At 34.0% G+C, this 17,470-nt stretch overlaps 1 protein-coding gene and 1 pseudogene across 8 annotated transcripts in view; one reads left to right on the forward strand and one right to left on the reverse strand.

Moving 5' to 3' along the window:
- Positions 1–17,470, forward strand: part of RABGAP1 (RAB GTPase activating protein 1) — a 134,593-nt gene that overhangs the window by 81,386 nt on the left and 35,737 nt on the right. For all 8 annotated transcript variants that reach the window (XM_006205533.4, XM_072960088.1, XM_031677513.2 and 5 more), the window contains one exon: positions 16,857–16,970. In XM_006205533.4, coding sequence (XP_006205595.1) covers positions 16,857–16,970 — 114 coding nt within the window. The remainder of the gene's footprint in view (positions 1–16,856; positions 16,971–17,470) is intronic.
- Positions 11,293–12,298, reverse strand: LOC116280252 (COP9 signalosome complex subunit 2 pseudogene; annotated as a pseudogene).

Raw genomic sequence — 17,470 nt, forward strand, 5'->3', positions numbered from 1 at the left:
ATATGAAGGATTCTTTTCAGAGTAAAACTTTATGTCTCTCAGCTTTCAACAAGTATTTGTTGAACTGAATTAATAAGACAGTATTTTAGAGAGAAAACAAAAGTTAAACATTAAACAGCATAATTTGTTTTTGAAATTTCTTCCGGAAAGACTGGGGAAACCCCCAGTGTCAGAGCCATTTATTTATAGCTAGACCAAAAAAATCCGTTTGTGGGTCTCTGTCTTCATTGGCCCCTGGGGAGGAGAATCTGACTTTAAAAGGCTTTTTCATTTTTAAAAATTCTCCTTCTTCATGGCATTAAAAACATTCCTATTTAGATTATGTTAACATCATATATTGTTAACATCACTGTACTAAGAATGTATGTGTAACCTACAGAGCACTGGAAATAAAGTTAAAAATCCTAGCTCTGACAATTTACTAGGTAATTTAATCTGTCTGAACATCAGAAGGATACTTATCTTTAAGTGAAGAATGACACCAACATTATAGAAGTCAGTTCAAGATCAGATGTGTGTTACATTAATGTAAAATTCTTTACATTATTACTGTAATTACTTTATACTCTTGAATCACTTTTTTTCTGAGATAAAGAGGAAAGTAGTGAAAAGAGCATGGATTTTGGAATCTCTGGCCCCTCTTTTTCTACTGTATAAAATGGGATTAATCACCTTGTTGGAATTAAATACTGTCACATCTTAAGTGTATAGAATTGTTCATGGTGGCATCATAGAAGCTCAGTAAAAGATTGTTGCTGTTATTTCTTTGTCATATTTTGGAGTTTCTTGGGAGTCAGAATCTCCCAGTGACTTTCAGGACCTGCGGCAAATCAGCACATAGCCTCAGAGGAAAGGCCCTGGGTGAATGTGGAGGGGCTTGATGAGCCTCCTCTCAGGGTTCATAAACCCCTCAAGTCCTGTCTTGATGGTTTGCTTCATCAAGATATCGATGTGTTATATGTTTTGTCCTGTTTTTATAGCATGTTCTGCAGGAGAATTAGTCCTATATAATTCTCGGACATTCAGATACATGTATTTAGATGTACTTTATCGAGGAACAAGTCTTTAGGGTTTACATTAAGATAGGTTAGAAATTGAAAGGAAATTTGGGACTGAAGTGGTAAAGAGGTATCATTTTAATTGAACTATAAAAATGAGTTGTATTAGGGAAAAAATAAAACTATGACAAAGGGTGTATTAAGTGTCAAAGGCCTGAATGAAGAGGGGCTACTTACATACTTATTATTATTACATATTATAATACATAGTGATTAAAAGTATATGCTTAAGAGGCAGGCAGACCTGGGTCTGAATCCCAGATCTGACACTTATTAGTTGTGAGACCTAGGACAAGGTACACAATCCCTCTTAGTCTCAGTTGCTTTAAGTAATAGCACTATCTCATACAAGTATTTTAAGGATTAACGAGCTAATGTGTGTAAAGCTCTTAGCACAGTGCAGTAAGCTTTCAGTACATGTTGGCAGGAGCTGTTAGCTTCCATGTGAGTAGGGCACCTTGGATAAACCAGAGGTTTCAAGTTGAGGTGTAATGGAGTATGGTCAGAAAATATATATAAATAGATTGGGGCTATCTGGTCTGGAATAAATGGCCAAGAGATTTGACTCTAGTTAGAAACTAGAGATGGACTTAAGGTTTTTGAGTAGGTGAATAACATAAATATAGGATTCTAAAGTGACAGTGCTAGAAGATCCCTTAGAGGTCATGATCTAGACTCTTCCTTTCTGAAATGGGGAAAGGGAGACCAAGAGTAGTGACAAAGTAAATTAGCTGCAGAACTGGGTCAGGAACCCAGTCTTAGACCTCTCTTAGTCTCAGCCATGACACCAAAGTAAGTCCAAAGGATTGTTCAACTTTGGTCAAGTGCTTAGAAGATGGGAGTTTCCAGCAGCTTTGGAAAAAAGGGAAGAAGTGTTCAGATTTTGACATGTATTAAATAAAAAGTTTTAAAAATAGTCTTTCCATTGGTACTTTCAACCAAATTAAGATTTGAAAAGTCTTACTTCGTTAGAAAGTTTTTTTCATCACTGGTAGTCACCTCAGAAATGTTTGTTAGGGAAAGTGAAAATATATGAAATGCGTAGTTCTAGAATGCATTCATTGATACTTATATTATTTGCACTGCTAGTGAGATTGGAGGGTGAAACTTCTGCTTAATTAAATTGAAGATCATTGCTTATCCAGTACCTTTTAAAGTTGCTGTTTCCCAGAAATTTTAAATAGAAAAATATAAAAAGAATTTAATTCTGAGAGCTCTTACTACCTATGTGGTAAGCATTACTCTGTAAATACTAATAGACCTTGGTTGGTATTATACCTATATAATTTTAGGTTAAATTTTAGGTTAGTAGAAAAAAGACTAATTATAGCTTTATATTTTAATGATGAACTCAGATAGCTTTTAAACCATTAGATAATTTTCTTGATAATTGTTTCTTAAAATTAGCTCTTTAGTAGGAAAATTAAAATCTTAAACATGATTTTTCTTATATATTGGGGCTCAAGGAAATACCATTTTTACCTGAAAGCTATATAAAATATATGTAATTAAAATAAACATTGAAACCCAGATCATATACCTATAAACTATGAATATGTATGTGAATGCAGACTTCATACAGAATTCTAAATGAGTTCAGCAGTTCACTGAGGAACAGGTTTGTGATCAGTATCATTCAAACACAGCTTCTCACATCATTTTGTTAACTATAAGAGCAAGGAACTCTATTACAGAGTTGTAAATTCATTTTACTATTTCTAGCCATTTTACAGCTGCTATATATTTTTGTTACTCAGGCACACTTAAATCTCTGACTTAACCCTAAGGCTTGTTATTTTCAGAACAAACTAGCTTTTTAAAGTAAAGCTGAGTGTTAGCATTATGAAACATTCGTAAACATTTTCTTAGAAATCATAATTTGATTTGGCTATATAAAAAAAGCTTGAGGGATGGGTCTTGATTTTGTGTGTGTGTATGAGTTGTGTATGAGTGTGAGTGATTTTGAGATTTTATTCTTTAGCAAATAATGCTTTATAAAATCTTTAAGCAAATAATATGAGTCAAACAGTACAATCTGTATTGAGATGTAGTAAGAGTGCATTTGATATGCAGTTTTGCTTGGTAGTGTAAATAATACAGTTGAAATAAGTATTTGGAATTCATCAGTGTTATCGGAGACATGTATTTGGAGTATGACTCTGTATATTTGGAAGTCATTGCAGTTACCAGAGACATGTTTGGAACAAGACTTATTGTATAATAATTTTGTATCTTCTAATTTAACTGACTCATAAATTACCTCTTCATTGCCTTTTTGATCAAAATGACGCTTTCATGTTCACTTTTGTCAGGTAGAAGTTTTTCAGTATTTCCTGCTTCTTGGGACTCTCCATGCTGGATTACTGCGAAGGAGAATCAACAATAGCAAAGCAGGAAAAAAGTGACAGTGCAGTTAGCATTTGTGCCTTATCTATACATGATTTGGGACAGTTTTGCCAAACATTGAATAATTTTCCTGTGGGAAACTTGAGCCCTAAAAGGAAATGAACATAGCTAAAAGGCTGCATATCACATGGGACTTAGATTTATTTTTAGAATGGCACTATAATGCCATATTTGGATTGAAACAATGTGATAGCAGTACATTATTTTATTTAAAAGCTGTGTTTTCTAAAGAAGTCACCTAATTTTCTTTTACTTTCGGGATACAGATTTAACATAATAAATACATAACCATTCAGCTGATAAGTGTGCTAAAGTATTTTAAAGTTAAAGGCACTTGCTTGGCAGACATTTCTGGAGCCTGCTTCTGGAGTCTGCTTTCTGCAATAAAGATTTCTTTGGCAGTTCATTGATGATAGTACATAGCTATCTTTTTGTTGCTCGTGTTTGGGTTAAGTTGTTTTCTTACTGGAAGGGGAAAAGGAGTAAAGAAGGATTAGTAGCACTGGGTGTTGGTACAGGTATTTGATTGTCTTTAAATAGAAGAGCTCTTTACTAAATGAGTCAGTGATAACAGAAACCCAAGTGGATTTTTGCCTCTGAGAAATGATTTTCTTAAAAAAGTAATCAGCAAGGTATTTCATACTGAGCTTTACAGTGTTTAGCATGGTTCATAGGTTGTTTTTTTTTTTTAAGTCATTGCACCATTTTATGTTTTGTGTCAGTTTTTCTGCTGCCTGATTTATCTTCTTTATAATTTCATTTGGTTAAAATAAGTTGTTATGTTCGTAGTATACAGTGAACTGAGTGCTATCTAAAATTGCACATCCCTCACAGTTCACTAAATTTCAAACATGGGAAAATCTGCCAAATACACATTTTGTCCTTTGGCCCCTCTCCCAAGTTGGAAATATGCCAGGATCATAAATATCTAATCTGATGGGAAAGAGCTATCACTGATGTATAGGGCCTTATGCTACCTGCTTTCCATGCAGTATTTGATTTGCTTCTCATAAACTCTGCAGGGCAGTGACCATTGCATTAATTTTTACAGATAGGGATATTAAGCCTCAGACTAGTTAAGTGACTTGTCCAAGATCACACAGTTAGCAAGAGGGAGGGACAGTTTGCAGAGACAGAGCTGCCCTGACCCTATAGTTAGTTCTGTCTGTTACATTATTTGACCTAGGTAAAGCACTTAAAATCTGTCGTCTTAGTTCTTTGTTAAATGTCCCGTTCCAGTCTTCACATAGTTGTGGCCAGATTCTGAAAAGCCTTCAATTACTTCTATGTTTATGGAAATCTAGTTACAGTTTGTTCTGTGTTTGATGTGTTTGGAATGGAAATTTAAAGACATTAATTACCGAATACCTATAAATTTTTATTTCACTTATTTAAATATGTTAAAGATCCATTTCTTACGTCTTTTTGGTTGAGCTTTTAAAGTCTTTATTGAGTGTTATTCAGTGACAGTTTTACTAGAATTATGATTTTTGTCTCTAAGAGCAAATCACCAGAATAAATACACAAAGCAATATCTACCCACAAATCTGGTTTCCACTAAAATTCGTGCTATTGCATTGGTGTGAAATAACAGCCCTTCAAGTTGAAAGAAAACTAATTTGAAGATCAGTGGTGCTAGTCACATAGGAACAAGTAAAACTGTGTTTACATGGGTACATGTTTTTATGTTCTTAAAATCTGAATTTAAGATAAAGATGTTTTTGCATTGTCAGTGTTAAGTGACCCCTTTAATCAGATACTTATTTCTAGAATTCTTGTTGTTTGAACTATGAAATGGAATTGAAAGGCTTTGTTTGTACCTCATATTACTAAGGTATTGAAGTACCTTATTTAAAATATTTATAATTCAACAAGGTAGGAAAATGTAAATAAGAAAGTGTTTTAGAAAGTGGAGGTAGAACAGTAAGATAATACAGAGATGATAATATAGCCATGACATCCTCTGTTAAGATTGGGCTGCAAATTTGATTCTGAGGATCCCTGAGGCCAAAATGAAAATGGACATTTAGTCATTGTCCATGGGAGAAAAAAATATCTGTATTTCTTTAGGAGAAACACAATTTCTGATAAGGGTACCGAATAATATGAGAGTAGGTGTCCTTACCATCATGGAATATAAGCTTTCTATGGCAATTTTTTTTTTTTTTAACAGTGTCTCAACACATGCCAGTAGCACAATTTCATGAAGGTGCTTCTTTGAGAGGCTGAGATACTATGGTCTAAAAACATATCTGTCTAGTGGTCAGCCCAAATCAAAAAATAAAACTGACAATATTTAAAATATTACTGAGTTTTTAAAAAATCTAAATTGATTAAGATACATGTTGGAGGCCACCTAGCATTTAGGGAAAATGTCTTGTCTTTGAATAATTTATAGAAGGGCCACATGTTGAGATTTTTTCCACTTTGTTTTTATGTTTAAGAGCATCATATATTTCTCTGTTATTAGAGCCTCAGTTATTTCTGATTCTTAATAAAATGAACAGCCTTCATCCAAGGAAGCATTTTCATATGAATAAAAGGACAAAGCACAGTTTCAAAGTTTTGTGTCATGTTGATTTTAGTTATTTGTCTAAAAGACAAAAGCATTTTTAAAAATATATTAGGAATTATAAATGCCACTCACTACTGGTAAGAGAATTTCTTCACTTTTATAGTTTTATTTGGGTTAAGAATGTGGACTAGAAAGCCAAACCAGTGGGGTTCCAGTCCCAGCTCCTCACTTTCTTGCCAAGTGATTTAACTTCTTTCCACATTATTCTCAGGGGCTTATTAGTATAGGTCGATCTGTATGGTTTATCTGTTATATAAGGTGCTTATCACAATGACTGCAGATCTTTGTTAGCTCTAGTTATTGTAGCTTAAATAATTATTTTTAAGTCTGTAAAAGTGAATTTGTCAATGGGAAGTAAGTGGCTTTGAACCTTCTGTGTATCATATATCCCCTGAGAATTCATTTATTTAAAAAATATTTATTGAGTGCGTACCATTTGTCAGGTACTCTTCTACGGGCTAGAGATGCATGTGAACAAAATAAATCTTTGCCCTTGTGAAACTTCACATTCTAGTGAATCTGTTAAAATCTAAGAATGCTCTTAGAAAAATACACACAAAACTTTGTATTCTGTGTCAGAGAATTTATGGTAACCCATGTGTCTGTTTATTAAATCTCAGGCTAAGAATACCACACATACCTTTTCATTTTGTCAGAATTACTGTGAAACGTTCCTTAAGATGGATACAGTGTTTGGTTTTAAAAGACAAAGCTGTTGTTTAGGAGACAAGATAATTGTTCTTTTCTTAATCACCTTTTTTGGCTCTTTCAAATTAGAAATGCTATTAGAACATGACCTATTGAAATAAAATTTCCAGATTTTGCAGGTTTTTGTGGGCCCATTTCGATCTTGCCCAAACACAAGAACATCTGTTCTCATAGGCTTAAAATAGACTTATCTTTCATCTTTTCATTTAAGCAGTTCTGCTACTTCCAAAACACATGAAATTAAATGACAAGTTACATGTAATTAAGAAAGAATAATTTTGCCTCTAAGAGGTTTCCAGTTCTCATTTATTCACTTTTAGCCGTAGTACCCCTTCAATTTCATTTTCCTTCTTTTGCAGTCAAGTGCTCTACCACAGAGCTATACTCTGTCATTTTTCTTTTGAATTTTTAATCCTAGGGGATTCTAAAAACTAAGTCTTTTAAAATCACTTCTGACAGTATATAGCTGACTTTTAAAGAGTAAAATGTAACAAAAAAATTATTTTGTTTCTATGAAACATATTGTAAAGATAGGATATGGTATGATGGATTTGAGTGGAATTTTGGTGATGTTTGTTTTATTTTGTTTTCTGAAGTATTACATGATGGCTTTTAACAAAGCATTTATAACATTCCGGATAGTCTTAAGAAGATCTAACTTTTTCTTTAGGCAACAAGCTACTTTGGAAATAATAATCTTCCCTATGCTGGTTATTTCTCATGGCAGCCTTCCACTGCATTTTCTTTGTTTGGGTACTTTCTTTTTCTTCCTGCCATTCTTAGCTTTCTATTTTTCAACTTCAGTTTACAAAGGGTGTGTATACAAAGGGTTTCCGTCAGTTCCCAGTACCTTGTTAATCCTGAGAAGTTACCCAGTGAGCCAATTCTCACAGTAAGGTTTAAAAATAGTCATCCAGAAAAATTACAGAATATGGTACCACTGTGATTTGAACTAATGGACGACTTTCAAAACCAAGATAGGAGAAGAAAACAGCACGAATATTATCATTTCTTTAGATTTTCTCCACACAAATTGCATTAGAGGAGCCTTAAAATTTAAGAAAGTAACAAAATCTCACTATTGCTTTCTCATGTAGATTAAAAAGAACATAAGACTTGGGGCCAAGAAAGACATCTAGAAATCAATTATATGAATAGAGCCTCCTTTTTTATTACTATTTAGCTTGTACCCAACAGCATTCATTACACTGGTTTTATTCTACAAATGTAGTCCAGCGTTTTATTGGGTGTCTAATAAGTGCAAATCATTACTGATATGTGAATTTGGGTGGCTTAGTCTCACTAATCCCAAATGTCTGTATTGTATAATAAGGAGATAATGCCTTTTTTTCTTTTAATATTTTCCTTTAATATTTTTAAGAGCAGTTTTAGATTTACAGAAATACTGTGAATATAGTATAGGGTGTTCTCGTATACCCTGAGTGTTTCCCCTTTTGTTAGCATGTTCCATTTGTATGGTACATTTGTTTCCACTAATGAACCAATACTGATACATTTTTATTAACCAAAGTCCATGCTTTATTTAAATTTTTTTAGTTTTTACTTAGTGTCCTTTTTCTGTTCTGCATCCCATCCAGGATACTGTGTCATATTTAGGCTTCCTGTCTCCTTAGGCCCTGGTGACTGTAACGATTTCTTAGACTTTCCTTGTTTTAGATGACTTTAGCAGCCTTAGGGAATACTATTCAGGTATTTTATAGAATGCCCCTCAGTTGGAATTTTCTGATGTTCTTCTCTCGTGACGTTATGAATTTTAGGGAAGGAGTACACATTTTCACTACATCACGTCAAGGATATGTAATATCAACATGACATCACTGTGGATTTTGACCTTGATCATCTGACTGAGGTCATGTTTGTCAGATTTCTTTACTGTTAAGTTACTCTTTTTTCCCCCTCTTTTCATACTGTACTCTTCCAAAGGAAGGCACTGCACACATTCCACTCAGGAATGGGCTCCCTCCCTGAGGGCAGGATGTCTACATACAGATTTATGAATCCTTATTTTATACTTTAGATTATAATCCAGTACTACTTCATTAATTTTTTTGCTCAGATTGTTCCAACTTTGACTACCAGGAACTCTGTTTGGCTCATATTTCCCTTTTGACACATTCCCATCATTGTAGGTTTATTTGTTGTTGTTGTTGTGGAAGTCAGGGTGAAAGTGCTTCCTTCCTTTCTGGCAATTCTAGATGTTCCAAGCTCATCTTGTAAATTTCCTGCCCCGGTCCTAGAATCAGCCGTATCTCCAAGGAGCTTGCTTCCTTTTATTGACAAATGGTGTTAGAAACCAAGATCCTGACACTCGATGTGTTCATTGCTACTGGGTGTTATTACTTCTAGGCCATCTCAACTGACAGGACAAGGAAGTATATGCGTGATAGTGCCTTTTTTTCAGTCAGCATGTAGGTTTAGCAAATAATGCATTGGAGTTAGAAAAGGATGGAATCAATAAACTTCATATATAGTTCTTTGCAATTTTAGATCCAATTCTTAATTATGTATAGACTAGAAGGCAGCCGAGACAAGTACGTAAGTGACTGTTCCAGAACAGCAGGGCCGTTGCTGTGAAGGTACTACCAATGTAGTGTGTAAATTGGTACAACTTTCCTGGTGGAAAATTTGCATTATAACTCAAAATTCAAAACACAGGAGTTATGCTTATTCTTTGGGAGAATGGAGTGATTATGGAAACCATCTCCTCTCCCTTAAGAATCACAAGTCTACAGCTTTGTTTATAGCAAAAGGAGTAGAACAGCCTAAATATTCCAAAGTCGGAGATAATACATAGTAAATTATGGTAGAGTCATGTGACAGGTTACTGTGCATTAAAAATGCTAGGGTGGGATAACTGTCGAATAACAGGAAAAGAGGCTCACATCTGACGATTAGTAAAAATTAAATTTCAAAACGGTGTAAACTCATTTTATAAAAATAGTTATATAAAAAGTTATGCATATGCTCACCAAACATTAGCTAGTTATTTCTGAGCTGTGAAATTATTTTTTTTCTTACTTCCCCTCAGTGTTAGTATTATTATGAAGCAAAAAGAGTTTTATTAAAATAAGAAAACAAAAGGGGTTTGTTATTATACTAAGACAACAAAAGGTTAGAGTTTTTTCCTTTTAAAATGCAATAAGATATAGCATTAATTTGGGGTATTATTTGGGGAACAATGACTAGTTCCATTTGGCAGGAGTATAGGAAAGGGAAAGAAAAAAGATTTGGATTTTGGTGTGAGATGTTAATTCTCAGTGTTTGTTTAGTGAATTAAATTTTAAGGTACTGTTATTATAGTGTATGGTTTTTAATGAAATTATTTCCAGCAGTGTATATATGTATTTCATTATATGAATAATCATTTATCTCTTTTTTTGTTAATGGACAGTTGGGGTTTCTAGGTTTTGGCAGTTACAAATAAGATTATTATGAATGCTTTTGTACATTTTTTTCTCTTGAACTCATGTTTTCATTTCTCCCACTCAGGAGTGGAATTGCCGGGTCTGTGTAGATACCTGTTTAACTTTACAGGAAGAAACTACCATGTAATTCACTGAAGTAGTTGTATCATTTTACACTTCCGTTAGCCACAATTAAGAGTTCCAGTTGTTTCATATCCTCAGCAATATGTGTTACTGTCTTTTTATTTTAGCCAGTCTGATATGTTCCGTGTGTGTGCTTAGAATTTCTGAGCTGTATATACCGTTTGTATTGCTGCTTAAGATGTAAGGGACAGTATACCACTATAATTACAGGGTTTCGTTTAAACCTTTACTACATTGCAAATACAGAAATACAGACTTCAGAGAATTGACTTGTGAAATGTAGCAAACATTTTTAACATTCCTTATTACATTAAAAAAGTATTTAAAGGAATATGCATTTCAAGATATGGCAGCTTGTTTGTAACAGAATTTCTGAAAGTAAAACATACGAAATTAACAGTAGCATGTCAGTGTATTCAAAATCATTACAAAAATCTTCTCTGGTCAAGTTGCCTACGGCAAATACTGTGTTGTATATTTAGCACAGGGTTTGGCAAACTGCAGCAAATCCAGTGTGCTTCTTGTTTTTGAAAATAAAGTTTTATTAGAATGCAGAAATGCTTGTTTATTTACATATTGTCTCTCGTTACTTTTGCTCTACAAAGGGAGAGATGAGTAATTGTGACACTGCATGGCCCACAAAGCCAAAAATACTTGCCATCTTGCTCTTTCTTAACAGAAAAAGTTTGCAAAATTTACTACTGCATAATTATATATGGCATTTTTGTTTTCTTCTGGAGATTAAAGCTGTTTTTCTTGGGATAAATGAAGCAGCAAAACAAAACTAGTTGATAAAGATAACCATTTCTGCCATTACTTCAATAATTTTCAGGACATACCACCTTATAGTAGTTTTGTTCTTTATTAAAGTTTACGTCTCTGCGCAATTGCCTTCAGTACACTTGTAAAAACTTCTGTTAAGCCATTTTACTCACTACAGTGTGGTGAGAGGATGTATTTGGTTGACTTAATCAACTTAGCAATGAGTAGTGTCATCCAACAGGCCTTGTGCTAACGAGTTCCCTACGTCAACTGCATCTGTGTTTAACTCCTTAGAAGTAAAAGGACTGTATATTGTGGTGTAAACCTTAATTTTACAAGCACTTGGGTTTGAATGTTCTGCAAAAGCTCTTTGCTGTGTTTTCTTAGGAAGGAATCATCCATAATGTTACTGTGATTTATTTTCAGAATCGTTTCAAATTTAACGATGTCATTATTTTGATAGAAACTTACTAAATTCATCATTGTTAGAATTTTTGGATCATTTTTGTACAGCTTGGCCTCTGGCAAGTCAAATGAATAAATTCCCGAGTTCTTAAGCATATTTCCTAAGCCTAAATATTTTAAGCAAGTGGTTCACATGAAACTCCTCAATTTATTATCATTCTTGAAGGCTTCAAAAATTCAGCATGTGAATTTTTCAAAGTCACCTTATCTCAAGGGCATTTTACCCTTTACTCTTCTGATGATTCCCATGATCAAATGGTTTGAGGGATGGCAGATGGATGAGAACTGACCAGTTATAGAATTTTTTAAGTTTTTTGTTATTTTCCCATATTGTGTGCATTCAAATTTCCAAATCATGTATCTAATTACTATATATCCTTTTTCAAGTTACTGTCCTCATCAGTCTAATGTGACTGGTATAACTGGCATAAAATATTTTGAAGCTTTCCATATTCCTCTCAGTTATTCATATAATTTTCTAACCTTCATGCTTGTCTTAAGCCACAATCGCTCATTCTTAGCATGTTTCAGAACTTCGTTGTTGTTTCATAAAATTCATAAAGTTAATTCATCCTGACGTTTTAAAAATTAGAATTCTCTTACATAAATATAATTCCAATGGAGATATAATTCAAGAATAGAGTTAACAGCTTTTTCAGGACGATTTCTTGTAGTTGCACTCCAAATATAGATCAGTAACGTGTCTGTACATCATTTCTAGAAAGTTTTGTCAATGTAAAGTTAATTTGAATCATTGTGTTAGTGCTCCAAGTCCCGTTCTTTTTTTTTTTTTCCTCCAAGTTCCAAAACCTTTCAGAAACTGCTTAATGCTGCTTTGGGTCATCTTCCTCCAATGTTTTGAAATTATAATTCTTAGTTTCCAATTCTCCATTTGATTGAACTACTCTCTATTCCAGGTAGTATCCCCTCGTAGCATTGCACAGGAAATTATTCTCCTTGGCAGACATTGTTGGCTGACTAGTTCGTTGTGGTTTTAATTGGCATTGTCTTGGTAACTGTCTTTTCATGCTTATTTGTCATTTGTGTATTTTCTTTTATAAAGTGTCTGTTCAAGTTTTTGTCTATTTTATTAGATTGTCTCTTGCTTTGAGTTCTGTGTATACTCTGGGTACAGTTCCTTTTTCAAATATATGCACTGCTTGCCTATTTCTTTCCATAATGGTGAATTTTATAAGCATGAAAATTTAATTTTAATGAAGTTCAGTTTATCATTTTTTCTCTTGATGGTGCTAGGAGCGCAATAAATTTTTATCATGCTGTGGTTTCAAAATTAAAACTAGGACTGTTTATGGCCCATTGTTGTTGGTTGAGCTATTCATGAAATAGAGGTCATTTCAGATTTCTTAATTCCGTATATGCCTGTAGTTTTTCCTTTGTGTTGCTTTTCACATTCTGTGTGTTTGTTAAAATTAAAACTGAGTTCAGGAGGATTCATATATTCTAGGCTGAATAAAAATTAACCCACAATCATGTACATATATTTCTGATATAGGCTCCCTTTTCTTGTCATTTCTCTTGATTATTTCAGAATGACTTGATTTATTTTGTATTTTCAGCTAAAGGACCCAAAGTCTTTACTTTGTTCTATTTCTCATGACAGTTATTTTCTCTTGTCTTCATTTGACCCATTTGGAAGTCACTGATGAGTCAGTCATTACAGCAATTTTAGTTTTTTCAGGTATTTAGTTGAAATGTCTTAACTTATTTAATTAATAAGGTTCTTTTCTGATTTAGTTGAGGTTGCTTTCACATGAGTCTTGAATTAATAAATATTAGCATTAGGGATTTTGGTTTGGGGCGAGAGCTGTTGACCACATGAGCATTGCCATTACTCGTCCTAAAGAAGCTTTTGGACTTTGATTACATACATTTATCAAGTACTGACTGTGCAGTGCATTGTGCTGGGTGGGCTCTATGGAAGTTACAGAACCGAATCACAGCTCCTATCACTACATGAAATGGTTTTATAGGGAAGATAAGATATACAAAAGTAAAAATGTTCTAGGAATCAGGTATGTGTGTATTCTGTATATCAGTTGTGTGTGTGCTTGCGTGTGTATGTGTGAATGTGTGTTTGTTTAAGAGTATGTGTGTTCAGACAGCCCCAGCTCTCAGCAGTGCTGGAGACTTTGCTTGCTTTCACTTTTATGAAGTGTCTTATATACATGTCAGACAATGCCAGAAACTCTTCCCATGTTTATAATTTATAAATACGTTTAACGTAATCCTCACTACTTTATAAGGTAGATAATACTAGCCAGAGAAGATAGGAAGCTTACCTGAAGTTGTGTAGCCAAGTCAGAAACTGAGCCAGCTTTCAAACCCCAGTATGTCTGACTCTAAGCTATGCCCCTGGTTTTAAGGCCTTAAGGTAAAGATGGATTGACATCATTTTCATCATTTAGGTATGTATAGCTAAAACTGGTACTGGGAATTCTTAATGTAGATTACTTAAATCATCCTGGGTCTCTTTTTCAATTGTATAAGTATCCCTCTTTGTTTGTTTTTCCTTTTTGAAATCATCTTTATTTAGATGTAATTTACATGCAATAAAATTCACCAGTTTTAAGTGAATAATGCAGTATGTTTTAATTACCATCCAGATGTGATGGATAATATTTCCATCACTTCAAAAAATTCTGTAATGTCTCTTAAAAATCATTCTCCTCCCTTTAGCCCCAGCCTCTTCCAAACACTGATCTGCTTTCTATAACTTAGGATTTTTCCTTTTTCTATAATTTCATATGCATGGAATTATAGAAAATAGTCTTTTGTGTCTGGACTATAGTGCTTTTGAGATGTATCCAAGTAGCACATATCAGTAAGTTTTCCCTTTTTTATTGCTGAGTAGTATTTCATCACTCTATGAATGTACTACAATTTACTTACCTATTTACCTGTTGGAGCACATTTGTATTGTTTCCAGTTTTGGCTGTTATGAATAAAGCTGCTATGAACATTCAAGTTCACATATTTGCATGTATTTATATTTTCATTTTTCTTGGATAAGTACCTAGGATGAAATCACTGAACTGTGTGGTAAGTGTATGTTTAACTCTTTAAGAAACTTCCAAACTGTTTCTAAAGTATTTGTACCATTTTTGCATTCCCACCAGCAACGTATGGGAGTTACCAGTTGTTTCACACCCTTTTGCCGACTTTCAGTACATTGGGTCCTTTTAATTTTAGCATTTAGTGGGTGTGGAGAGGAATCTCCTTCTGGTTTTGATTGATATTTCACTGATGACTAAAGATGTTGAATTTTTTTCATGTGCTTATTTGCCAACTGTACATCTTTTGCAAAGTATTTATTCAGTCTTTTACCACCATTCTCCCTTTTTAAAATCAGACATTTGTCTCCCTATTTAAGAGTTATATATTCAGAATAGAACTCCATTATCAAATAGATTTTATAGGTAGTTTATGCATGGCTTACATTTTCATGTTTTTAATGGTGGTTTTTGAATAGTAAAATTTTAAAATTTGATGAAGTCCAGTTCATCTTTTTTTTTTTTTTTTCTGTTATGATTCCATGACTCGTAGGGATCCCTCTAGACGGCTCTGTAGCTCTCTTTCTGTTCAGCTTTTCCTCTCCAGTACTTTGACCTATAAATTCAGCTACCTTGCCCTCCCTGAATTTGCTCTCTCTCTTCTCAGCTCAGAGACACTCCCTATCCCCTTCTCTGTTTCAGTTCCCTCTCCATATGCTACAGACTGAAAGCTGCCACCAGGCAAATAAATAGCTGCTGTAGTTTTAGGTTTCATCATAGATTTTGTCCTGTCAGGGATCACCACAGATCTGAGCTGATTTAACTGTTGTTAGTAACACATCAAAAACTAGTAGTATGCTAGTAAAGCTCTTTGGAAAGCAGATTGGCAATGTCTTTGAAGGTTTAAATGGTTTATAGGTTAAGAAACAGCATAGGCTTTAAAATTAGTCATCTCACCAGGGTAGGGGGTTGAAGGGATGAGACTGATCATATTTAAGGGTGCAAACTTGCAGTGAGTGGTAAGTAAGCTATAGAGATCTAATGCACAGTTTTATGAATATAGACAGTAATCTTGTACTATAATTTTGTAATGTAATATTGCTACAGCAGCAATTACAATATAGTAATATAAATGTATCACAAGCAACAATCTGTACACTTTACATTTACACAATGTTATGTGTCAAATTTATTCAGTATAAGAAAAATCTTTTTAATGTAAATTTAGTTCAGATCCCACAACTGTAAAATATTTATGGCCCTGGAAACATGATTATCTGAAAGGCTAGAGAAATTACCAGACAAGAATTTTTCATCTTGAAGCAGGAATATCAAAGTCTTGTATGGTGTGCTGAATATGATGTAATCTCACCAAGGAGAATCAAGTCTATCGTCTTGGCTGTGAAGACAGTGCATTGTTAAAATAGAAGGTTATGTTTCTGTGCTCTTGTTCTTTACCACATGAGCAAGTAAAATGTAATAAGAGGAAGATGTTAGAAATAGCTGGGTGCTTGGTGTATTTTAGAAAGGTTTGCTGACATTATTGACATTTGTTCAGTTTTAGTTAACTCATTATAGAAGAGAAAACAGTTTTTCTCCATTGGTAATAGCAAGGGATATTTTCCCATAGCTTGCTTGAATCCATAGCATTGAGTAGACTAGTTTCATATTGAGTAAACTGCTATGTGAGGTTTTAATGCCATTTGACCCTAGGATAAACCCCAATTAAGGGACTTCTCTTTTCCATTTGGGAACCTGGCACATGGGTTCATGCCAAATGATTATTTATTTATTTATTTATTTGGGGGGGGGGATTAGGTTTATTTATTTATTTTTAGAGGAGGTACTAGGGATTGAACCCAGGACATCATATGTGTTAAGCACGCGCTCTACCACTTGAGCTATACCCTCCCCCTCCAAAGGTTCATTTAAAGCAGGAATTTTTATACCCAGTGTTTCTAAAGAGAGCACTTTGCCTCCTTCTTTTGAGATTAGTTTGTTTTACTGTGGGAAATCCATTTTGAATTGCATTTTCCCTCTTCCTTGCAACAGGGATGGCATATACATATGTGTATATGTGTATAGGGTAAAACAAGTTGCTTTTCTTTGGTCTTTTTTTTCCCTTAATATTTGTTTCTGCTTTTGCTTCCCCAAAGACACAGTAACTTTGGGCATGCATATGTGTATGTATGTCCCTACAGCATTTCCAGGCATATAAATGAGAAGACCTTGTTGTATAAGCCCAGACAAGTACATGCCTGATTGACTAGTAAACCTTCTCTTTCCTTATGTGTTTCCACAGGAGTCTCCGCAGGACAGTGCTATCACTCGTGATATTAACCGGACATTCCCAGCCCATGACTACTTTAAGGACACAGGAGGAGATGGACAAGATTCCTTATATAAAATATGCAAGGTATTTGATGTCAAAAAAAAAGACCCACTTTTAAATGGTGATTCTGGTTCTTTGCATTTATGCAAAAGGTAATTACAAAATGTAATTTGTATTTCATGTTCAATAATGCAAAAATGAAGTCTTTGTAAAATCAAAGTAACAACACAATTTTAGACTCACAATGAACAGGAAATAATTAAAAGTAACATGGTAGGATTTCTTTTATTTACCCTTTTAATTAGGACTTCCAGTTGACAGTCCCCTAATCCATATTTAGGCTTTTACAAGTTGGTTTTATGTTACAAGCCTCTGAGTCCTGTAACATTGCAAACTCACTTACAGTATTCTCATTATAAGTGATGAATTGGGCTTCCTTGGTCCTCAGAGCTAGTCTTTAGTCTTTTCCCAGAAAAACTAATCAGGTGCCCATTTAGCATCTACCATATAGGAAATACAGACAAGACACTGGACATTTCCTTAAGGAACTTAAATATTATCATTGAGAAGTTAAAACTAACAAC

Source organism: Vicugna pacos, chromosome 4 (genome assembly GCF_048564905.1).
Source record: "Vicugna pacos chromosome 4, VicPac4, whole genome shotgun sequence".
In the NCBI taxonomy this organism is placed as follows: Eukaryota; Metazoa; Chordata; class Mammalia; order Artiodactyla; family Camelidae; genus Vicugna; species Vicugna pacos.